Source organism: Bos javanicus, chromosome 6 (assembly GCF_032452875.1).
Source record: "Bos javanicus breed banteng chromosome 6, ARS-OSU_banteng_1.0, whole genome shotgun sequence".
Classification (NCBI taxonomy): domain Eukaryota; kingdom Metazoa; phylum Chordata; class Mammalia; order Artiodactyla; family Bovidae; genus Bos; species Bos javanicus.
Genome location: NC_083873.1, coordinates 22,055,404 through 22,080,676, shown reverse-complemented (window position 1 = coordinate 22,080,676; position 25,273 = coordinate 22,055,404). Strand labels below are relative to the sequence as shown.

Below are 25,273 nucleotides of genomic sequence, written 5' to 3'. Positions count from 1 at the left end.
TTTGTTCCCTGATCTGTCTTCTCTGAACTATTCCATGCATTAATGGTTTCCTGGTACTCCTTCAGAAGGATATAAGTAACTTTTAGTTCTGCTTTGATTTTCTGTTCCTTTATGATTCGAGGAAAATTAATCTAACTTAATAGTGAACATCATCATTATCACCTTAACACTACTTTTATAACCAAAAAACATCAAAAGAGGGAAACCTACATCAGCTACAATTTCTTTAGTGTTTTCTTTGAGTTGGTCTGTTTCCTTTTGAAGGGCCTCCTGTACCCTTTCCAGTTCATCTCCTTCCTTAATTATGGTTTTTAATTCTTCTTGACTTCCTTGAAGTTTTTCAGTCAACTTGAGCCTCTCACTTTCTTTTCTTTGTAGTGATGAGTCTTTGGCTTTGAGGTGTTCCTTTAACTGTTCCAGTTCACTCATTTTTTCCTGAGTCTCACTGATTTCTTTGATAGTAATAAACTGTTTCTCATAAAGCTCTTGAGTCTAAAAAAGAAAAAGCCAAAAATATACTTGCACACAAACACACATAAAAATGTGCTTATATATGTATATGTATATATATATTTTTTTAAGGAAAAAAATTTAGGATGCTTTCTAAAACAATTTAGTAAGTAAACAGTAGTCTTTGTAATCTAGTTACCTACTTCCCTTAAATTTGCTTCCCCTGTTCCTTTACTCCCATTTTACCTTTTTCTGTAATTTATCATTTGCGGTTTCTAATTCCTGTTGAATATGTGATATTTCAGTTTCTCTCTTTGATAGATCCACTCTCAGTTTATCGATAATTTCCTCTTGTTCTTTTAGGTGACAGTGAGCAACTTTAAGTTTCTCTTCAGTTTCTAGTTGCTTTATTATTAAAGGAAATTGCAAGAAAATTTGAAAACATTATAATCATTACATGGTGACGAATTCCTTTTCCCCAAAGGTTTAGTTTTTACCAAGATATTTGCTTACAGAATATTAACACACACACACATGAAAATGAATGACACATACTTTAGCTGTCATTTCTCTTAAGTTTTCTTGGAGTTGGCTCTTTTCAGATTGAAGAAATTCCTGTAGCCTCTGAAGGTCAGCTCTCTCCTTAGCTACAGCTTTCACTTCATCATGACTTTCTTGAAGTTTTTCAGACAATTCGAGCTTTTCCATTTCTAGCTTTAGTAGTGCTGCGTCTTTGAATGGCTCCTTCAATTGCTCCATCTCATTCATTAATTTCTTAGTCTCACTGTCCTTTTCTTTCATATCGAAGGACTGTTCTTGTTTGTCTTGAGATGTTTGGATCTAAAGAGAATCATAAAATGATACAGTTGATACCCAGAGATACTTTATTTCATTTTTGGGGAAAAGAAACAAGGATGCTTTCTAAAACAATTAAATCAGGGATTTAACGGCTCATTTCCAGAACAATATTTCCTCTCACCCACTCTTCCATTATTCAGATATTTAACACGTTTATTGAATATTCACTGTGTTGTCAGTATCCTATAATATTAGAAGTTGGAGATGAAATGGTAAATGAGACTTTACATGATCGGCCTTTTTGAGACTTACACATTTTAGAAGGAAAAATACATATTATATCAAATCTTAACCAAACAGAGGTGGTGGGTTATTTCAGGGTACCAGTGGCAAACCTAATCTATTCTGAGTGATTAGGAAGGGCTTCTTGGGGGATGGAAAGCTTCAGTTGAGATCTAAAGGCTGAGAGCAGTTGTTAGGCAAAGAGGAGTATGGAAATACTACAGGAAGGAAGACCAGACCATTTGAAAGCTGTGAGATGTGGAAGAGCAATAGACTATAGAGTTGCCTGAGCACAATGAACAGGAGGAAGAGTAGATGAAACAGGGGTAGAAACCAGCAAGGTCTGGGATCCAGGATCATGTGAAATACAGACACTAGTCTGTATTTCAAGAGCAATAATAAGCTATTAAAAAGTTTTAAGGAGAAACATCACCTTGGCACAGAATGGGGAATGAATTACAGAAGTATGAAATGAATGGAGAGACCAGTTAGGAGGCTATTGCAGGAAAGCCAGAGAGAAATAATCCTGGCTTGGATTAGGGTATTGGCAAAGTGTACTTTGGATGTAAACTGGAGAAGAAAATTATGACAGAATATGGAGAAGAGTGGGAGGATTTCACACATAGGCACATGCCTTAAAATTGACAAGGTTTTGATTCTTGGATTATAGAGGGAGTGGGGAGGAAGGGATAGTAGTAGGGTTGATTCTCAGATTTCTGACTGGATCGGTGAGGGAAATGGTAATGCCTATGGGATGCTGGAGAAATAAGTTTAAACACAGAAAGAAAACAGTGTTTTTGACTTTATCGTTTCCTGTAATTTAACACTGCTTTTTCTAAATCATTTTCAATACTTAAGAAAACAAGTCTCTTCCCTGAAACATTTTCCTTCATTATCCATAGTTTCTTAGTATTTATGAGCAGTTTTTAGTTGTTCTATTTCCAATCACTTCGTAATTAAGAGACACTTAAAGAAAACTGGTAGGAATATTATAACTATGAATGCTCTCTTTCTCACTTATAAAATATAAAACACTTATTAATGGGAGGAAAGGATGAGACATACTTTAGCCAAAGTTTCTCTCATCTCTTCAGTTGGTCACATTCAATCTAAAGTGCTTCTATTGTCATTTTAATATTCTCTGTTTCCTTAGTGAGAGATTTTATTTCCTTGTGACTTTCTTGAAGTTTTGCAGCCATCCTGAGACTTTCCATGTCTATTCTTGCTAGTGTTGTTGAATCTTTGGTTTGGATTGTTCTTTCAACAGCTCTGGTTCATCTATTGCTTCCTGAGTAGCAGTGATTTCTTTCACATTAGGAAGTAGCTCCCGTTCCTCATGAAGCACTGGGATCTTGCCATATTCATATAATACTAAGGGTACTATCTAGACATTGTTGTCATAATTTTTAAAGGGAAAAGACGAGGATATTCTCCATAGCAACGGAAGTGATTTTAAACCTTCATGGCCTACCACGGACCACAATCTCCTATTTACTCACTTTCCCTTGATTCCTACTCAAACTATTCATGACTGCTAGTCATATTCTGTCATAATTTTCTTTCTTCTCCAGTTTATACCCAAAGTACACTTTACCAATAAATTATTAATCCAATCAGCTGCATGCTTAATTTCTATCAGTTCAATTCAGTTGCTCAGTCACATCCAACTCTTTGCAACCCCATGGATTGTAGCATGCCAGGCCTCCCTGTCCATCACCAACTCCTGGAGCTTGCCCAAACTCATGTCCATGAGTTGGTGATGCCATCCAACCATCTCATCCTCTGTCGTTCCCTTCTCTTCCTGCCTTCAATCTTTCCCAGCATCAGGGTCTTTTCAAATGAGTCACTTCTTTGTATCAGGTGGCCAAAGTATTGGAGTTTCAGCTTCAGCATCAGTCCTCCCAAAGAATATTCAGGACTGATTTCCTTTAGGATGGACTGGTTAGATCTCCTTGTAGTCCAAGGGACTCTTAAGAGTCTTCTCCAACACCACAGTTTAAAAGCATCAATTCTTCAGTGCTCAGCTTTCTTTATAGTTCAACTCTCATATCCATAAATGGCTACTGGAAAAACCATAGCTTTGACTAGATGGACCTTTGTTGGCAATGTAATGTCTCTGCTTTTTATTATGCTGTCTAGGTTGGTCATAGCTTTTCTTCCAAGCAGTAAGCATCTTTTAATTTCATGGCTGCAGTCACCATCTGCAGTGATTCTGGATTCATTTCTATACTAGTTCTGATTCATTGCTACACTAGTTCCATTTCACTGATTCATTTCTATATTAGTTCTCAAATACAACCGGAGAAAATTCAGAGCTGAGCAGATTATATCCCAATAAATGAATGGCCCCATTCTCAGATTAATTTTAATGCTACTTAACAAATTTTTTATGTGTAAAGATTGATTTCCTCTTTCCATGATCACTAATGTTACTGTCATATTTCTGCATTTATCAAATTGGAATTGAGAATGTTTTTTATATGCTCATATTGGGGAAAAAGAGCAATGTCTTATTCATATCCACAGTCTCAATACTGAGCACACAACAGGCTTTTAACATAGGTTGGTCTAGTGTATGTTTCATTCTCTCCATAGCATTTGTTATTATCGTAAATTATCCTATTCATTTGATTGCTTATTTGTTGATAATCTCTTTCCACTACAAAATAAGTTCTATGACTGCAGAGGATCTGTCCACCTTGTTCCCACTTTATTTCTATAATCCAGGACTGTACCTGATACATTAAAAACTCAACAAATATTACTCAATAAATGAATTAATTATAACCCAATCACTACCTATCTTTCCTTCAAAGGAGAAAGAAAAGGGAAAGAAAAAGAAAGGATGGAAAGAAGGAAGGACAAACCTTTTCTTGCAGTTCAGTTCCGGATTTTTCTAAGTTCTTCTGAATATTTACTGTCTGAGCTGTCTTCTCAGAAATGGTTCTTCTGAGTTCTTCGATAGTCTCTTGGTGTTCCTGTAGATGCAGGTGGGCCATCTGCAGTTCTTCTTTTGTTTCTAGACCCTTTATTAGGAAGTGAAATTTAAAGAATAATTGGAAGAACATCATCCACCACTGCCTCCCCCTTTCCAATCGACTCAGTCTTTAAAGAAACATTTAATAGATGAAAGAAAAGGCCGTGACTTACTGTAGCTTCAATCTCTCTTATGTGTTCTTTAAGCTTATTTCTCTCTACTTCAGATGACTCCTGTAATTTCTTTAGATCATTTCTTTCTTTGGTTATGAATTTCATTTCCTCACAATTTTCATGAAGTTTCTGAGCTAACTCTATCTTCTCAATTTTTATACGTTCCAATGTTAATTCTTGGTTCTTTAGTTCATTCTTTAAGTTTTCCATTTCATTCATCTTTTTCTGCATCTCGCTCATCTCTTCTCGTGCACTAAGCAGTTGCTGCTGTTTTTCTTGCAGTTGTTGGCTCTTAAGAAATACAGTTTTTATAATTACTATTTTGTCTATACTCTCTTAAAATTCTTATGTAAAATCTACTTTGCAAACTGAAATAATCATGATCACAGCCTTGCCGACTACTCCAAAATAAGCAGACAAGGGGCATTAAAAGTAAAATAGCCTTCTAGGTACAATGTCTAGTGGGTCAAATAGCATCCCACACCAAATTCAAGTCTACCCAGACCCCGAGTACCTGATCTTCTTTGAAAACAGGGTTTCTGTGGATGTGATCAGTTAAGGACAGAGAAGGAATCCTCCTAGATTAAGGTCGGCCCTAAATCCTAAATCTTGTCCTTATAAGAGACAGGAGGACACACAGAGAAAATGGAGGCAGAGACTGGAGAGATGTAGCTATAAGCCAAGAAACACCAGCGTCAGCTAGGAGTCAAGGACAGGAAGAGGAATTAAAGGATTCTTCCCTAGAGCCTTCGGAGGGAGCCTGGTCCCGCCAACACTGTGATTGTGAACTTCTAAGATGCAGAACTGTGAAAGAATAAATTCTTGTTGTTTTAAGCCATCAAGTTTATGGTAATTTGATACAAAAGCCCTAGGAAACTAATATAGTGCCACTAGGTTAATCAAGGAAGAATGTGAAAATGAGAAAAACTAAAGAACAAAAGAGATTAATTAAATATGCAGACATCACTGTGCCAAATAACTATAATGCCACGTCTCTTAAGAACTTGAATAATTTACTTCCATTTCTAGTGAGGGCCATATGAAGTGGCCCAAACAAACAAAGAAGCATTAACTTTTACATAAGCTCAATGATTTCCCTCCTTTAGGAGGAATATGAAATAGAAATTAGGTTTTAACATATTCAATTAGGTTATAGTAAAAGGGATGAGAATTAAGAGAATCCATATTAGGAAAAAATATACAGAAGCACAATGGAAATCACTATACATTATCTGTAATGAATGTGATACTGCTTCTAGAATATACAGAAAGATCTCAGTGGGTACATTTTAGAATTACTCGGGGAATATAATTATTACGAGAGTCTTAGACTTTTCTACAAATTTTACAATAGCATCTTATTGACAATATCTAAGTGATAATACAGTCATCCCTTGTTACCCACGGAAGAGTAGTTCCAGGACCTCTGCAGTTATCAAAATCCATGAACGCTCAAGTCCCTTTTATAAAATGATAACTATTTGTATATAACCTAAACACATCCTCTCATATACTTTAACTCATCTCTAGATTACATATGGTACTGAATACAATATAAATGCTACGTAAATAGTTGCCCAAGTGTGGCAATTCTGGGTTTCAGTTTTTGGAACTTTCTGTATTTTTCCTCTGAATATTTCTGATCTGTGGCTAGTTGAATCCATGGATGCAGAACCTGCAGATACAGAGGGCTGACTGTAGAGATGAATCTCACATTTCAGAGCATGACTAATGCATCCCTACAAGGGCAGAATCTTTGTTTTGTTGACCAATGTATCTCAAGAGCCCAGAAGAGTGCCTGGCTACAGCAGTGCTCAATAAACACTTGATGAATGAATATATCAAATGACTTGTTTAGAAAAATGAAGGCCTTCCCCCATCTAAAGCCTCCAGAATAATATAATCGTCACAAAGGATGTTGGTTAACATCTCAGTAGGAGTTGAAACTGTCCAAAATATTGTCCATTAAGATCTGTTCATCTGAGAGGTTATTTCAATTTAGGTTTGCTGGAAAGTACAAATTTTAGTCAGGAAAAATGACCAGGAAGATAACTTTAAAAAGTCACCTTTTCCTTTAGCTTTTCTTGAACTTCTGATAGTTTTTCACAGGTCCTAGAAAGCTCTTCTTCTTTCTTAATGGTATGGTTCTTTTCTTGTGCAACAATATCCTGTTGTTTTTTAAGTTCGTTTCCAAGAAATCTTAATTCTTCCTGGTTTTCAATGGTCTAGAATTTTTTTTAAAAAGTTGAGATCAAAATAGTACTAACTTACATTTAAGAAATCAGGTAAAAAACAGAATTTACTTTAGCCAAAAAATGAAGAGATCATGACAAAGTATATTGGAAAAGATTAATATAAAAAGTGAGTCTTTAATCATATAAATGCCAAGAATCTGATTTTTTAAGTACTGTTTCTTCATTGCTCACCTTACAATCCTATCATGAGAATTAGAACTGGGTTTAGTATTTTATCATGAGAGATTTGCTCATTTTCTACCCCTAAGCCAAAAGACACTTTTAAGCTTTTGTTGACAACAGATAATATGAGACACTTATCTATATATCTATATATGGTTATGGTCTTTTCATATGCTGGAATGGCTTTGATTTTACACATTGCTTAATAGCAAGCTCAAAATGGCAGCACTGCTTAGTAGCATGAGATGGACTAATTCAAGTTATTAAGCTTAAACAGTAACATTCTTAAGTATTCTTAAGAATACTTAACATTCTTAAGTCACAAAAGCATCTCAAGCCAGAGACTGATAAATGAATATGACTTTTGTCTGTATTGTTACTTACAGTCAATAATTCTAACCAAAAGACAATCCCAAGAAACACAGAAAACCACACAGAAGGTCAGGTGCTACTCTGATCTATAGCAAACTTCTCAAAGTATTAATTTCATTCTAGGTACATTATATTGTCTCTAAATTTAGAAAAAAATACTAAAGTAGGTTTGCAAATATTGGCAAACATTAACAATAAACAATTAAAAATGAAGTAAAAAAACTGCAACAGCATATATAAAAGAGAAACATTTAGGAACAAATTTAAGAAAATATGGAAAAGATCTGTAGACTGAAAAGTATTACATATCACAGACACAGCAAATAATTTACAAAAAGATAAACAATGGCCAATAAGCAATCTCATGCTAGTAAGCATGAAAAGATGCCCAATATCTTTATAGTCATTAGGGAAAGGCCATGAAAACTATGAAGCACACGCCCAACAGAATGGTTACCATTAAACACAACAATACTGTGAAGTGTTGGTGAGGATGTGGGGTCACCAGAATTCTTTTAATTTGCTGACAGAAATATAAAATGGCACAACTACTTTGGAAGTCAATCTAGTAAATTTTCAGCAAGTTAAATATATATCTCCCTATGATCCAGCTATTCCATTTAGATATTTATCCTAGAGACATAAAAAAAAAAATCTCCATAAAAATATTTGTTTATGAATGTTTACAGCATCGTTATTCAAAATAGCCAAATAGTGAAGAGAATCTAAATTTCCACCAGCAGGAGAAAGTCTAAACAAATTGTAGCCTTTCCAACAATGGAATGCTACCCAGCAATAAGCAGGAGACTAGAAAGAAAACATGGGGTTCCCAGGTGGCGTTAGTGATAAAGAACCTGCCTGCTAATGCAGGAGACATAAGAAACAAGGGTTCAATCCCTGGGTCGGGAAGATTCCCTGGAGGAGGGCAGGGGAACTCACTCCAGGATTCACGCCTGGAGAATCCCACAGACAGAGGAGCCTGGTAGGCTATGGCCCATAGGTTGCAAAGAGTTGGACACGACTGGAGCAACTTAGCACGCACACCCAGAAAGAAGACACAAAAGAGTGTATGCCGTGTGATTCTATTTGTATGAATTTCTACAAGAGACAACGTGATTAAGGTAAAAACCATAAAGATGGTGACTACATGGGGCAGAGACTAAGATTGGGATTGAGCAGATCAGGGGTCAAGGGAACATTCTGGGGTGATGTTCCACGTCCTGATGAAAACTGAAAGTCCACAGTAGAGATATTTGTCAAAAGTCATCAGACCGTATACTTGCATCTGTTACATTTATCACATGGCATGTAAGATATACCTCAATAAAACTGTAAAAGTCTAAAATACACAAGGATGAAAACGTACTGCAAAGTATACAGTGCTTAATCCTACCATTTCAATGTTTTCTCTTAGGTCAGTCTTCAGTTGTTCCTTTTCTGCTGTAATACTCTCTAACATTTGTTGCAGTTCATTTTTCTCCTGTATCAAAGAAAATATCTTTCTCTGTTGCTCAGTTAGCTCATTATCCTCAGCATCTGTGATCACAGCTTGGGTTTTTGTGGTTTCCAAATTTTGGCTTTTATCTATGCCAACCATCTAAAATATAAATACAGTGAAGAGTTTCTTAGTTAACAATACTTTTAATAATAATAATAAAAACAGCCAACACATATTACTTATATATCAGGCAATATTTTCATATATTGACATACTTAATCTTCACTATAACTTTATGAGGTAGGTACTATTATTATCTCCATTTGACAGATGAGGAAATAATCCCAGAGAGGATAGGTCACTTGCCCAAGGTCACTCAGAGATGAATAACCAGGTTTTGAACCCAATGCTCTGGCTCCAGTGTGTGCTCTTGTGCCTGATCACTAATAAGAACTACCTAAACAGCTGATAGAATGTGGTCCACTGGAGAAGGGAATGGCAAACCACTTCAGTATTCTTGCCTTGAGAACCCCATGAACAGTATGAAAAGGCAAAATGATAGGATACTGAAAGAGGAACTCCCCAAGTTAGTAGGTGCCCAAAATGCTACTGGAGATCAGTGGAAAAATAACTCCAGAAAGAATGAAGGGATGCAGTCAAAGTAAAAACAATACCCAGCTGTGGATGTGACTGGTGATAGAAGCAAGGTCTGATGCTGTAAAGAGCAATATTGCATAGGAACCTGGAATGTTAGGTCCATGAATCAAGGCAAATTGGAAGTGGTCAAACAGGAGATGGCAAGAGTGAACGTCGACATTCTAGGAATCAGCAAACTAAAATGGACTGGAATGGGTGAATTTAACTCAGATGACCATTATATCTACTACTGCGGGCAGGAATCCCTCAGAAGAAATGGAGTAGCCATCATGGTCAACAAAAGAGTCCAAAATGCAGTACTTGGATGCAATCTCAAAAACGACAGAATGATCTCTGTTCGTTTCCAAGGCAAATCATTCAATATCACAGTAATCCAAGTCTATGTCCCGACCAGTAATACTGAAGAAGCTGAAGATGAACGGTTCTATGAAGACCTATAAGACCTTTTAGAAATAATACCCAAAAAAGATGTCCTTTTCATTATAGGGGACTGGAATGCAAAAGTAGGAAGTCAAGAAACAACTGGAGTAACAGGCAAATTTGGTGTTGGAATATGGAATGAAGCAGGGCAAAGGCTAATAGAGTTTTGCCAAGAAAATGCACTGGTCATAACAAACACCCTCTTCCAACAACACAAGAGAAGACTCTATACATGGACATCACCAGATGGTCAACACAGAAATCAGATTGATTATATTCTTTGCAGCCAAAGATGGAGAAGCTCTATACAGTCAGCAAAAACAAGACCAGGAGCTGACTGTGGCTCAGACCATGAACTCCTTATTGCCAAATTCAGACTTAAATTGAAGAAATTAGGGAAAACCACTAGACCATTCAGGTATGATCTAAATCAAATCCCTTATGATTATACAGTGGAAGTGAGAAATAGATTTAAGGGACTAGATCTGATAGATAGAGTGCCTGATGAACTATGGATGGAGGTTTGTGACACTGTACAGGAGACAGGGATCAAGACCATCCCCATGGAAAAGGAATGCAAAAAAGCAAAATGGCTGTCTAGGGAGGCCTTACAAATAGCTGTGAAAAGAAGAGAAGCGAAAAGCTAAGGAGGTAAGGAAAGATATAAGCATCTGAATGCAGAATTCCAAAGAACAGCAAAGAGAGATAAGAAAGCCTTCGTCAGCAATCAATGCAAAGAAATAGAGGAAAACAACAGAATGGGAAAGACTAGAGATCTCTTCAAGAAAATTAGAGATACCAAGGGGACATTTCATGCAAAGATGGGCTCAATAAAGGACAGAAATGGTATGGACCTAACAGAAGCAGAAGATATTAGGAAGAGGTGGCAAGAATACACAGGAGACCTGTACAAAAAAGATCTTCACGATCCAGATAATCATGATGGTGTGATCACTGACCTAGAGCCAGACATCCTGGAATGTGAAGTCAAGTGGGCCTTAGAAAGCATCACTACAAACAAAGCTAGTAGAGGTGATGGAATTCCAGTTGAGCTATTTCAAATCCTGAAAGATGATGCTGTGAAAGTGCTGCACTCAATATGCCAGCAAATTTGGAAAACTCAGCAGTGGCCACAGGACTGGAAAAGGTCAGTTTTCATTCCAATCCCAAAGAAAGGCAATGCCAAAGAATGCTCAAACTACCGCACAATTGCACTCATCTCACACACTAGTAAAGTAATGCTCAAAATTCTCCAAGCCAGGCTTCAGCAATACGTGAACCGTGAACTTCCAGATGTTCAAGCTGGTTTTAGAAAAGGCAGAGAAACCAGAGATCAAATTGCCAACATCCACTGGATCATGGAAAAAGCAAGAGAGTTCCAGAAAAACATCTATTTCTGCTTTATTGACTATGCCAAAGCCTTTGACTGTGTGGATCACAATAAACTGTGGAAAATTCTGAAAGAGATGGGAATACCAGACCACCTGACCTGCCTCTTGAGAAACCTATATGCAGGTCAGGAAGCAACAGTTAGAACTGGACATGGAACAACAGACTGGTTCCAAATAGGAAAAGGAGTACGTCAAGGCTGTATATTGTCACCCTGCTTATTTAACTTATATGCAGAGTACATCATGAGAAACGCTGGGCTGGAAGAAGCACAATCTGGAATCAAGATTGCAGGGAGAAATATCAGTAATCTCAGATATGCAGATGACACCACCCTTATGGCAGAAACTGAAGAGGAACTAAAAAGCCTCTTGATGAAAGTGAAAGAGGAGAGTGAAAAAGTTGGCTTAAAGCTCAACATTCAGAAAATGAAGATCATGGCTTCTGGTCCCATCACTTCAGGGCAAATAGATGGGGAAACAGTGGAAACAGTGTCAGACTTTATTTTTTGGGCTCCAAAATCATTGCAGATGGTGATTGCAGCCATGAAATTAAAAGACGCTTGCGCCTTGGAAGGAAAGTTATGACCAACCTAGATAGCGTATTCAAAAGCAGAGACATAACTTTGCCAACAAAGGTCCATCTAGTCAAGGCTATGGTTTTTCCAGTAGTCATGAATGGATGTGAGAGTTGGACTGTGAAGAAAGCTGAGTGCTGAAGAATTGATGCTTTTGAACTATGGTGTTGGAGAAGACTCTTGAGAGTCCCTTGGACTGCAAGGAGATCCAACCGGTCCATTCTAAGGAGAACAGTCCTGGGTGTTCATTGGAAGGACTGATGCTAAAGCTGAAACTCCAATACTTTGGCCACCTCATGCGAAGAGCTGACTCACTGGTAATGACTCTGATGCTGGGAGGGATTGGGGGCAGGAGGAGAAGGGGATGACAGGGGATGAGATGGCTGGATGGCATCACCAACTTGACAGACATGAGTGAGTAAACTCTGGGGTTGGTGATGGACAGGGAGGCCTGGCATTATGCATCATGGGGTCGCAAAGAGTCGGACATGTCTGAGCAACTGAACTGAACTGAACTGAAACAGCTATAGATATAACAATTATCTTTATGTATGATGGGTTAACCAGATTTTCTGAAAAAGTAAGCTACTTTGGGCTCTATCATTTTATTTCTTTCCTTAAAAGCTGGAAATCATTCCCTATTCCCAATAAGAATATTCCCACCTTTCATTTTCAGAAGTAGTGCATACTTTTCAGAAGTAGTGCACCATTGTAAGTATACATGTAGAGGGAAAAGTAATTTTGGTAGAAATATATCTCACATTATAACAGTATAATTCATCTTTTCTCAATATATAATTTTCAATTACTGCTTAAGAAAAGCACGTTATATAAATTCATTTATCCATAATAAGTCTTAACCAAATGTAACTTAAAATGTGAAGTCCCTGGTAAAAGAAGACTAAGACTAACATCACAATTGTTGGCATGAAATTGGAGTTGACTCATTGGAAAAGACTCTGATGCTGGGAGGGATTGGGGGCAGGAGGAGAAGGGGATGACAGAGGATGAGATGGCTGGATGGCATCACTGACTCGATGGACGTGAGTCTGAGTGAACTCCAGGAGTTGGTGATGGATAGGGAGGCCTGGCGTGCTGTTATTCACGGGGTCGCAAAGAGTCGGACACAACTGAGCGACTGATCTGATCTGATATACCTTTATACTAGTCTAATAAATATTCAACTCCATACTGGTCACATATGTCTTAAAAGGTTTTTATAAAGATCTATAATTAATGTTAGAAAGAAATCTGAAAAATAAAGAGAAAAAATATCATCATCATCACCAACACAACCACTATTAGAATTCTGGAATATTTCATCCCAGTGTTTTCCGTTAACTTTTTAAAAACATAGCAATCATAATTAATTTACATATATAGGATTCATTGTAGCTTTTCTTTTTCATGTAGATCATATGCATTTTCCCATACTATTATGTAAACTTCAAATTAGTATTTTTAGTAGTTTATTTGTTCTCTAGAGTGGATAAGGACAAACCATCCTTTGTTTAGTTACCCTCTTAAGTGCTGGCAATACTCATGAGCTTCTGACAATGTTGCACACCATGAAGCTAACTGTATGAGAACTTAAGCTGGGGAACATATAGCCTTTGGGAGCAGTTTGTCAGATACTATAATTCACACTCCTGAATTTTTGCTGCTACTGCTAAGTCACTTCAGTCGTGTCCGACTCTGTGTGACCCCACAGACGTCAGCCCACCAGGCTCCCCCGTCCCTGGGATTCTCCAGGCAAGAACACTGGAGTGGGTTGCCATTTCCTTCTCCAGTGCAGGAAAGTGAAAAGTGAGAGTGAAATCGCTCAGTCGTGTCCGACTCTTAGCGACCCCATGGACTGCAGCCCACCAGGCTCCTCCGTACTGGAGGCAAGAGTACTGGAGTGGGCTGCCATTGCCTTCTCCATCTGAATCTTTACTCCTAAACAAAGAAATATCTACAAAGACAAAGAAGATAGAGACAAAGTATTCTGATAACCAAGGTACATTTCAAAACTGAACTCAGACTAGGAAATATTTCAGCTACTGTGGTTATGAGTAAAATTTAATTTCTGTAGAGACACACTAGAGAAACTGCATTTCCAAAGAGAGAGACATCAAGTAGGTTGAAAATGGGCACTCCAAGAGGATTTCTGACAGACCTACTAATAGACCTCTGTGGTGCCCAGAACAGAGGGGTCCCAGGAGATTCCTGGACCCTCTCTTTTATCTACATGGGTGATTCCAGCATGAATATGGTTATCACTGGACCAAGGTGATCTCAGCCTTCCCGCCCAGACTTCAAGACCTCTAATAAACAGAATGGTGCCGAAAATTCCATCAGACCCTTTGTCACCATGGAAGCTTCTAGCATGAACATAATACTACAGAAGCCAGGTGGTCCCAATGAGTATAACTTTCCTCACTTCTCATTTATTGTCTCCTCATGTGTGTGTATGTTAGTCATTCTGTCGTGTCTAACTCTTTGTGACGCCATGGACTCCTCTGTCTGTGGAATTCTCCAGGCAAGAATATTGGAGTGGGTTGCCATTTCCTTCTCCAGGCCTCCTTCTCATGGGGCACTATGATTGCATTAGTTTTAAAGCAGATATACATTGTTATATCTTATTCTAAATAAACTATTCAAAAAACCTTCCCCTTACGAAAGCAGAAGTTATAAACTTCAAATTAAGGTCAAGAACCTTTGGCCCACGGTTGATCCAAATTATAGACAAACTGAGAACATGAGATAATAGAAGAAGTGAAAGGCCTTAAGCATAGGAGAGAGAAGAGAAAGCTCCTTTTCCAGCACCGGAATATTGTGTGTGAGGGCAGAAGGGGAAAAAAGAAGCTAACTTAAACTGTATAAAAATTTAAAACTTCTGTGCATCAGAGGACACAATCAATAGAGTGAAAAGACAACCTATGAAATGGGAGAAAATACTTGCAAATCATAAAACTGATAAAGGGTTAATATCCAAAAAATAGAATTCTTACAACAACAAAAACCAACTTAAAAATGGGCAAAAACTTGAACAGACATTTCTGCAAAGATAAACACATAGTTTACAAACAGTCTGTGATATTTTGTTATGGCAGCCCTAGCAGACTAATATGCCTCCCTTTAAAAAAATCACCATTAGCATCCCAATGCATATAATTAAATTTGTAACTGATTGAATAATCAGTTAGGTATTATTTTTTTTAAAGTGGTTTTTCTTCTAAAGTCTCAGGGCAAAATGAATCTTACTATCCAGAATGAATTAAGGTAAGATTTAAGCACCTAAGAGTAAAATTAAGGCCCAAACCCTAGAAATAGACACAAACATGATATACAGGTTGATTCTATAGCAAACTCAAAACAAACATAAAGTATACAAAATCCAACATAAAACAAATATTTTAGCCATAATAAGCACAGAATCTTTCTCACACTCTTAGAGTTCAGTGAGTTTTGAAGATGTGCAAATCGTATCAGGTCTCAGAAAAAAGGTCAGCTCAAAATCTGAATTAGTATTTTTTGTCTTTTCCTTTTCAAACTGATGGTAAGCAGTTATATTTGAAGTTATTTCAAAGACATTAGGCTTAAGCATGTAAATTATTCTGAGTTATTACTACTGTGAATAATAACGATTGAGATTACCATTATGTACTTTAGTGTTTGAGGTCAAGGTTTTATGATATCTTTGACCAGAAACACTCCTTACCTTTTCCTGAAATTCATCCCTAGTTTCTTCTAAGTTTTCTTCTATATGCAAATTCTTGGAAGTTTCCTCAGAAATTTTCATTTTTAGCATGTTAATTGTTTCTTGGTGTTGTTTCAAAGACTCAAGCGCATTTCGTAGCTGTTCCTGGGTGTCTATATTCTTTGTCAGAGAAATAGAAAATAATTTTCATTAGAATATGAAACAATGAAAATAATTTTACAGTTACTGCTTGATCGTAAATAATAAATGATGGCTTCTGAGAGGTTTTTAAAGAAGCTCTAAGATTTCAAAAGTTCAGTCAAAACCTTACCATATTTATAGTATCCTGAATGTCACTTTTGAGTTGGTCCCTCTCAGTTTGTAGGCTCTCTTGGAGTTGTTTTTGATCATCTTTTTCTTGGGTTAAGGTTTTTACTTCTACTAATGTTTGTTGAAATTTCTCAGTAATCAGTGTTTTTTCTTTTTCTACCATTTGCAGCCTAGAATCCCTACTTTCTAATTGTTTCTTCAGCTCTTCCACTTCCTTTGATCTTTCTTGATTCTCAGTTGTTTTTTGTTGAAGTTCTTGGGTTTTGTGAGAGAGCTGTAAGATAAGAAAAAATAAATGTGAAAAGCAGATCATTCTGTGACATATATACGGAAGCAAAACCCCAGAACAAAGATCATTTCCCTAGAGGATGTCCTGCACTAACCTCTGCCTTCAAAGCCTCCAAATTTAACCCAAGTTCTTCAGCTTCTTTAGAGAGATTTCCTATTTCTTGATTCAATTTGGCATTTTCTTCAAGGACCATTTTATACTTTTGCTCAAATTCAATACGGTGATTTTTAACATCTTGAAATTCTTGATCAGTGCTTTCACAACTCAACTGGGGAGCTGGTAGATCATTTTTAGTGCTCCCAATTTCTTCAAGTAAACCTTGAATTCTACTTTCCTTATCAACTACTTCAGAAGACAATTTGTCTTTTTCTGATGTTACTATATAGAGCTCTTCAGATTTATCACGTATCTATGGAAAAGAAAGAAAACTTAACTATGAAAGCAAGATATGATATAGTTGACCAGTTTTGAGGAAAAAAGCTTTCTTTGCCTTACTCCCTCCCCACTAAAGACACTGAAATTAAACAAAGGTTTGATTGAGAAATGGCAATATTTTTCTTGTCATATCTCTTTAACACATACTATCCTGTTTACTTTCAAAGCTTTGCTTTCTAATCTCTGGTTCTAATAAGAATTGCACACAGAAGGACACTCAGTAGAAACACAATCAGGATGTGTCTTTAAATCCTTACCTATCATTTTAAAATGTTTTCTATCTTTCTGATGAGGCAGGCATTGCATGATTTTTCCTAGAATTTTACTTGTATTTCTATTGCTAACAAACTGAATCAAACATTCATAGTCTCTTGCCTGGCACTTTATAATAAATTACGGCAAAATATTTAAGGTACTTCGCAAAGGTTTTTACTTCATGAGTTGTTTTCTTAAAAATATGTTTACCTCTTTCCTTAGAATTTCTACTTCTGAAGGTAAAGATTTCAACTCTGACAGCAAATTAACTTCATTACGCAAAGTTTCATTTTCTTCGACTGCTTTATTCAATTCTTTCTGCAGATGGGTTATTTTTCTTTCCAATTCCATATTAGACAGAAAATCTAGAAAATTTTTAGTAAGTTTAAAACAGCTTGCAATTATTGGGTCAATTTAAATTATGCATGTAATTAGATTATTTAATCAGATTGTATAAAATTTATTAAAGAAAGAGTCAGTATTGGTAAATAGTTAATCCAATAGTTAATCACCTTGTCCAAGATTGGGTTCAATTTATTTGAGAAATAATTTTTAAACTCTTCTGATTTAATGTCTGATAGAAATGATTTAACGTTTATAAATTCTGATACCAAATGACAGTAACATTTAACATTAAGCAATTAAAAACACCAGAGAATAATGGATTTTTAATCACTGGAATACAGCTGCAAAATCTTTTAGGTATTGTTCTATATAAAGACAGATTTGCAAAGAGGTAAGTCTGAAATGATAAAATACCTTTTGGAACTTTGCCATCTATAAGGGAGGTGAGTTTTGTTATTTCATTAAAAGAAGATTGTAATTCTTTCTCCAGATCAACTTGCATTTTCTTTTTCGCCTCCAACTGACTTTGATATAACTGAGTATCATTTTCCATCTGCTTGCACGTACTTGCAAGTTCTTTCTATTGAGAGAAACACTGTAAATTCACAGAAATGTACTGTGAAATGAATTTCAACTGTTATTGTAAATATTATTATAAAAATCACTCACCATTTTCTCTTTCAGCTTTAGATTTTCACTTCTAAGAAAGGCTGATTCTCTCTTAGCATCAAGAGCTACGGTTTCGACATCAAGCAGAGTCTGTTTCATTTGTTTTAGGTCTTCAGTGTTTTCCTTTACACATGACAAAAAGGATTTAGTGAAATCTAATTTTGTTAGATTTGGAAAAGCCAATATATACATGTATGTTATTCCTAAGAAATGAAAAATGATTACAATATGCAAATTACCAAATGTGTTTTTAGAATTAAGATAAAAATGAATAACATTTTTCATAATAAAAATATTTTAGGGAATTTTAAGGGGTTCAGTGGTTAGGATTCAATGCTTTCACTGCCAGGGCCTGGGTTTGACCCCTGGTCAGGGAATTAAGATCCTACAAACCATGTAATACAGCCAAAAGAGAAAAATTAAAAAAAAAATTCTAGCTATAATGTTTCAAATTATACATGCATCATGTAGAAGTACTATAGTAATTCTGCTATTGTTTAAAAAGGATAACATAATTGTTTCTCACCTAGCCTGTTAAAGTTTTCTATGTATTTTTATTTTTTGCTTTACTCGTTTTTTATGTTTTGTTTTGGTCTTGCTGCAGGTCAAATGGGATCTTAGTCCCCCTACCAGGGATTGAACCTGTGCCCCCTGAAGCATAAGTATGGAGTCTTAACCACTGGAATGCTAGGGAAGTCTTTGTTTTTTTTTTTGTTTTTTTTTTTTAAGTTACTCTCTGCAAAACATGACAGGTGAGTAGTTAATAATTAAAATTAAGGATGTTTAATCACAAATTAAAAAAAGATAAATAATTCAGTAGAAAAAGAGAGAAAGGATATGAACAGGCAACTCACAAAAGAGAAAAAGGAAATGACTGATAAATATGAAAAAAAAAATTTAGCTCATTTTTAGAAAGAAGTGGCAGTTTAACATGACTTTAACCATACATGAATTCAACCATATGTCCTTGGCAAAATATTAATGGGTGCATGCATGAATCAATGAACTGGATGAATAAAGAGAAAGAAATAAACAACAATTAAAAAAATGGGTAGAGAGGAGGAGCCAAGATGGCGGAGGAGTAGGACAGGGAGAACACTTTCTCCCCCACAAATTCATCAAAAGAGCATTTAAACGTCGAGTAAATTCCACTAAACAACTTCTGAATGCCGGCAGAGGACATCAGGCACCCAGAAAAGCAATCCAACTCTTCGAAAGGAGGTAGGAAAAAATATAAAAGACAAAAAAAGAGACAAAGAGGGAGGGACGGAGTTCCGTCCCGGGAAGGGAGTCTTAAAAGAGAGAAGTTTCCAAACACCAGGAAACCTTCTCACTGCCGAATCTGTGCCGAGCTTTGGAAGCACAGAGGGCAACATAACAGGAAGAAAAAATAAATAAACAATTAAAACTCGAAGATTGCGAGTCCTACAGTAACTCCCCCAGCGGAGAAGCATGGTAGACGCCTGCACGCGCCATTAGCAAGTGGGGGCTGGGCAGGGAGGCGCAGCGCAGGCTGCATCGCTTAGAGTAAGAATCTGGCCTGAATACCCTGAGCACTATCTAAGCGAAATAATCTGGGCTAGCAAACCAGACTGTGGTATATCTACCACGCGAAAAGCCAGCCCCAACTTAAGACACCGCCAGGCCCGTGCACGGAACAAAGAATTGAACAGAGATAGCCGGCTGCAGACCTTCCCCCTCCGGTGACAGGCAGCCAGAGCCGGAAGGGGGCAATCGCAGCCCCAGAGAGACATTATCTATAAAACTGTAAGCAGGCTTCTTTGCTAACTAAAACTTCTTGGGGGTCTGGACGGTTAACATCTGTCTGAGAAGGTGCGCCGGTTTTACGCCCAGATAACTGAGTGGCGGGGAGGCGATAAGTCGCAGCATTGGCGCTCGCCAAACACCTCATCACTTGAGCTGCTCGGACCTGGGAAGAGCACAAAACTCAGGCCCAACTGAGTCTGCGCCTCTGAGGACTACCCAAGTGCCTGAACCTGAGCGGCTTGGACCTGGGAGGTACATGCAACCCAGGGCCAGCCTCGGATTGTTCCCGGCGGAACAACCTAGAGCCCGAGCAGTGTGGGCAGGGAGGCTACACGCGCCGTGAGCGGGGGCAGACCCAGTGTGGCTGAGGCACTGCGAGCGCATGCCAGTGTTATTTGTTTGCAGCATCCCTCCCTCCCTCCCCACAGCGCGACTGAACAAAGAGAAGAAATACAGCTCCACCCATCAGAACACCAACACAAGCTTCCCTAACCAGGAAACCTTGACAAGCCACCTGTACAAACCCACACACAGCGAGGAAAAGCCACAATAAAGAGAACTCCACAAACTGCCAGAATACAGAAAGGACACCCCAAACTCAGCAATTTAAACAAGATGAAGAGACAGAGGAATAGCCAGCAGATAAAGGAACAGGATAAATGCCCACCAAACCAAACAAAAGAGGAAGAGATAGGGAATCTACCTGATAAAGAATTCCGAATAATGATAGTGAAATTGATCCAAAATCTTGAAAGTAAAGTGGAATCACAGATAAATAGCTTGGAGACAAGGATTGAGAAGATGCAAGAAAGGTTTAACAAGGACCTAGAAGAAATAAAAAAGAGTCAATATATAATGAATAATGCAATAAATGAAATTAAAAACACTCTGGAGGCAACAAATAGTAGAATAACAGAGGCAGAAGATAGGATTAGTGAATTAGAAGATAGAATGGTAGAAATAAATGAATCAGAGAGAATAAAAGAAAAACAAATTAAAAGAAATGAGGACAATCTCAGAGACCTCCAGGACAATATTAAACGCTACAACATTCGAATCATAGGGGTTCCAGAAGAAGAAGACAAAAAGAAAGACCATGAGAAAATACTTGAGGAGATAATAGTTGAAAACTTCCCTAAACTGGGGAAGGAAATAATCAACCAAGTCCAAGAAACCCAGAGAGTCGCAAACAGGATAAACCCAAGGCGAAACACCCCAAGACACATATTAATCAAATTAACAAAGATCAAACACAAAGAACAAATATTAAAAGCAGCAAGGGAAAAACAACAAATAACACACAAGGGAAATCCCATAAGGATAACAGCTGATCTTTCAATAGAAACTCTTCAAGCCAGGAGGGAATGGCAAGACATACTTAAAATGATGAAAGAAAATAACCTACAGCCCAGATTATTGTACCCAGCAAGGATTTTATTCAAGTATGAAGGAGAAATCAAAAGCTTCTCAGACAAGCAAAAGCTGAGAGAATTCTGCACCACCAAACCATCTCTACAACAAATACTAAAGGATACTCTCTAGACAGGAAACACAAAAATGGCGTATAAATTCGAACCCCAAACAATAAAGTAAATGGCAACGGGATCATACTTATCAGTAATTACCTTAAACGTAAATGGGTTGAATGCCCCAACCAAAAGACAAAGACTGGCTGAATGGATACAAAAACAAGACCCCTACATATGTTGTCTACAGGAGACCCACCTCAAAACAGGGGACACATACAGACTGAAAGTGAAGGGCTGGAAAAAGATTTTCCATGCAAATAGGGACCAAAAGAAAGCAGGAGTAGCAATACTCATATCAGATAAAATAGACTTTAAAACAAAGGCTGTGAAAAGAGACAAAGAAGGTCACTACATAATGATCAAAGGATCAATCCAAGAAGAAGATATAACAATTATAAATATATATGCACCCAACACGGGAGCACCGCAGTATGTAAGACAAATGCTAACAAGTATGAAAGGAGAAATTAACAATAACACAATAATAGTGGGAGACTTTAATACCCCACTCACACCTATGGATAGATCAACTAAACAGAAAATTAACAAGGAAACACAAACTTTAAACGATACAATAGACCAGTTAGACCTAATTGATATCTATAGGACATTTCATCCCAAAACAATGAATTTCACCTTTTTCTCAAGCGCACATGGAACCTTCTCCAGGATAGATCACATCCTGGGCCATAAAGCTAGCCTTGGTAAATTCAAAAAAATAGAAATCATTCCAAGCATCTTTTCTGACCACAATGCAGTAAGATTAGATCTCAATTACAGGAGAAAAACTATTAAAAATTCCAACATATGGAGGCTGAACAACACGCTGCTGAATAACCAACAAATCACAGAAGAAATCAAAAAAGAAATCAAAATTTGCATAGAAACGAATGAAAATGAAAACACAACAACCCAAAACCTGTGGGACACAGTAAAAGCAGTCCTAAGGGGAAAGTTCATAGCAATACAGGCACACCTCAAGAAACAAGAAAAAAGTCAAATAAATAACCTAACTCTACACCTAAAGCAACTACAAAAGGAAGAAATGAAGAACCCCAGGGTTAGTAGAAGGAAAGAAATCTTAAAAATTAGAGCAGAAATAAATGCAAAAGAAACAAAAGAGACCATAGCAAAAATCAACAAAGCCAAAAGCTGGTTCTTTGAAAGGATAAATAAAATTGACAAACCATTAGCCAGACTCATCAAGAAACAAAGGAAGAAAAATCAAATCAATAAAATTAGAAACGAAAATGGAGAGATCACAACAGACAACACAGAAATACAAAGGATCATAAGAGACTATTATCAACAATTATATGCCAATAAAATGGACAACGAGGAAGAAATGGACAAATTCTTAGAAAAGTACAACTTTCCAAAACTTGACCAGGAAGAAATAGAAAACCTTAACAGACCCATCACAAGCACGGAAATTGAACCTGTAATCAAAAATCTTCCAGCAAACAAAAGCCCAGGTCCAGACGGCTTCACAGCTGAATTCTACCAAAAATTTAGAGAAGAGCTAACACCTATCCTGCTCAAACTCTTCCAGAAAATTGCAGAGGAAGGTAAACTTCCAAACTCATTCTATGAGGCCACCATCACCCTAATACCAAAACCTGACAAAGATGCCACAAAAAAAGAAAACTACAGGCCAATATCACTGATGAACATAGATGCAAAAATCCTAAACAAAATTCTAGCAATCAGAATCCAACAACACATTAAAAAGATCATACACCATGACCAAGTGGGCTTTATCCCAGGGATGCAAGGATTCTTCAATATCCGCAAATCAATCAATGTAATACACCACATTAACAAATTGAAAAATAAAAACCATATGATTATCTCAATAGATGCAGAGAAAGCCTTTGACAAAATTCAACACCCATTTATGATAAAAACTCTCCAGAAAGCAGGAATAGAAGGAACATACCTCAACATAATAAAAGCTATATATGACAAACCCACAGCAAACATTATCCTCAATGGTGAAAAACTGAAAGCATTTCCTCTAAAGTCAGGAACAAGACAAGGGTGCCCACTTTCACCATTACTATTCAACATAGTTTTGGAAGTTTTGGCTACAGCAATCAGAGCAGAAAAAGAAATAAAAGGAATCCAAATTGGAAAAGAAGAAGTAAAACTCTCACTATTTGCAGATGACATGATCCTCTACATAGAAAACCCTAAAGACTCCACCAGAAAATTACTAGAACTAATCAATGATTATAGTAAAGTTGCAGGATATAAAATCAACACACAGAAATCCCTTGCATTCCTATACACTAATAATGAGAAAACAGAAAGAGAAATTAAGGAAACAATTCCATTTACCATTGCAACGAAAAGAATAAAATACTTAGGAATATATCTACCTAAAGAAACTAAAGACCTATATATAGAAAACTATAAAACACTGGTGAAAGAAATCAAAGAGGACACTAATAGATGGAGAAATATACCATGTTCATGGATTGGAAGAATCAATATAGTGAAAATGAGTATACTACCCAAAGCAATTTATAGATTCAATGCAATCCCTATCAAGCTACCAACAGTATTCTTCACAGAGCTAGAACAAATAATTTCACAATTTGTATGGAAATACAAAAAACCTCGAATAGCCAAAGCGATCTTGAGAAAGAAAAATGGAACTGGAGGAATCAACCTACCTGACTTCAGGCTCTACTACAAAGCCACAGTTACAAGACAGTATGGTACTGGCACAAAGACAGAAATATAGATCAATGGAACAAAATAGAAAGCCCAGAGATAAATCCACGCACATATGGACAGCTTATCTTTGACAAAGGAGGCAAGAATATACAGTGGATTAAAGACAATCTCTTTAACAAGTGGTGCTGGGAAATCTGGTCAACCACTTGTAAAAGAATGAAACTAGAACACTTTCTAACACCATATACAAAAATAAACTCAAAATGGATTAAAGATCTCAACATAAGACCAGAAACTATAAAAGTCCTAGAGGAGAACATAGGCAAAACACTCTCTGACATACATCACAGCAGGATCCTCTATGACCCACCTCCCAGAATATTGGAAATAAAAGCAAAAATAAACAAATGGGACCTAATTAAACTTAAAAGCTTCTGCACATCAAAGGAAACTATTAGCAAGGTGAAAAGACAGCCTTCAGAATGGGAGAAAATAATAGCAAATGAAGCAACCGACAAACAACTAATCTCAAAAATATACAAGCAACTCCTACAGCTCAACTCCAGAAAAATAAATGACCCAATCAAAAAATGGGCCAAAGATCTAAATAGACATTTCTCCAAAGAAGACATACAGATGGCTAACAAACACATGAAAAGATGCTCAACATCACTCATTATCAGAGAAATGCAAATCAAAACCACTATGAGGTACCATTTCACGCCAGTCAGAATGGCTGCGATCCAAAAGTCTACAAATAATAAATGCTGGAGAGGGTGTGGAGAAAAGGGAACCCTCTTATACTGTTGCTGGGAATGCAAACTAGTACAGCCACTATGGAGAACAGTGTGGAGATTCCTTAAAAAACTGGAAATAGAACTGCCTTATGATCCAGCAATCCCACTGCTTGGCATACACTGAGGAAACCAGAATGGAAAGAGACACGTGTACCCCAGTGTTCATCGCAGCACTGTTTATAATAGCCAGGACATGGAAGCAACCTAGATGTCCATCAGCAGATGAATGGATAAGAAAGCTGTGGTACATATACACAATGGAGTATTACTCAGCCATTAAAAAGAATACATTTGAATCAGTTCTAATGAGGTGCATGAAACTGGAGCCTAATATACAGAGTGAAGTAAGCCAGAAGGAAAAACATAAATACATTATACTAACGCATATATATGGAATTTAGAAAGATGGTAATGATAACCCTGTATACGAGACAGCAAAAGAGACACTGATGTATGGAGTAGTCTTATGGACTCTGTGGGAGAGGGAGAGGGTGGGAAGTTTTGGGAGAATGGCATTGAAACACGTGAAATGTCATGTATGAA

The 25,273-nt window shown here is 37.0% G+C and overlaps 1 protein-coding gene across 7 annotated transcripts in view; it reads right to left on the bottom strand.

The window, feature by feature from the left end:
- The window catches only part of CENPE (centromere protein E), an 86,068-nt gene that overhangs the window by 30,716 nt on the left and 30,079 nt on the right, over positions 1–25,273 (bottom strand). For 5 of the 7 annotated variants that reach the window (XM_061419499.1, XM_061419500.1, XM_061419501.1 and 2 more), the window contains 13 exons: positions 17,956–18,078; positions 17,701–17,866; positions 17,152–17,306; positions 16,346–16,660; positions 15,964–16,236; positions 15,654–15,812; positions 8,863–9,066; positions 6,747–6,905; positions 4,681–4,971; positions 4,398–4,556; positions 1,006–1,290; positions 697–855; positions 211–492 (listed from right to left, as the gene is read on the bottom strand). In XM_061419499.1, the coding sequence (XP_061275483.1) occupies positions 211–492; positions 697–855; positions 1,006–1,290; positions 4,398–4,556; positions 4,681–4,971; positions 6,747–6,905; positions 8,863–9,066; positions 15,654–15,812; positions 15,964–16,236; positions 16,346–16,660; positions 17,152–17,306; positions 17,701–17,866; positions 17,956–18,078 (2,730 nt within the window). The remainder of the gene's footprint in view (positions 1–210; positions 493–696; positions 856–1,005; positions 1,291–4,397; positions 4,557–4,680; positions 4,972–6,746; positions 6,906–8,862; positions 9,067–15,653; positions 15,813–15,963; positions 16,237–16,345; positions 16,661–17,151; positions 17,307–17,700; positions 17,867–17,955; positions 18,079–25,273) is intronic. The other 2 variants (XM_061419502.1, XM_061419505.1) reach the window with 2 other exon arrangements.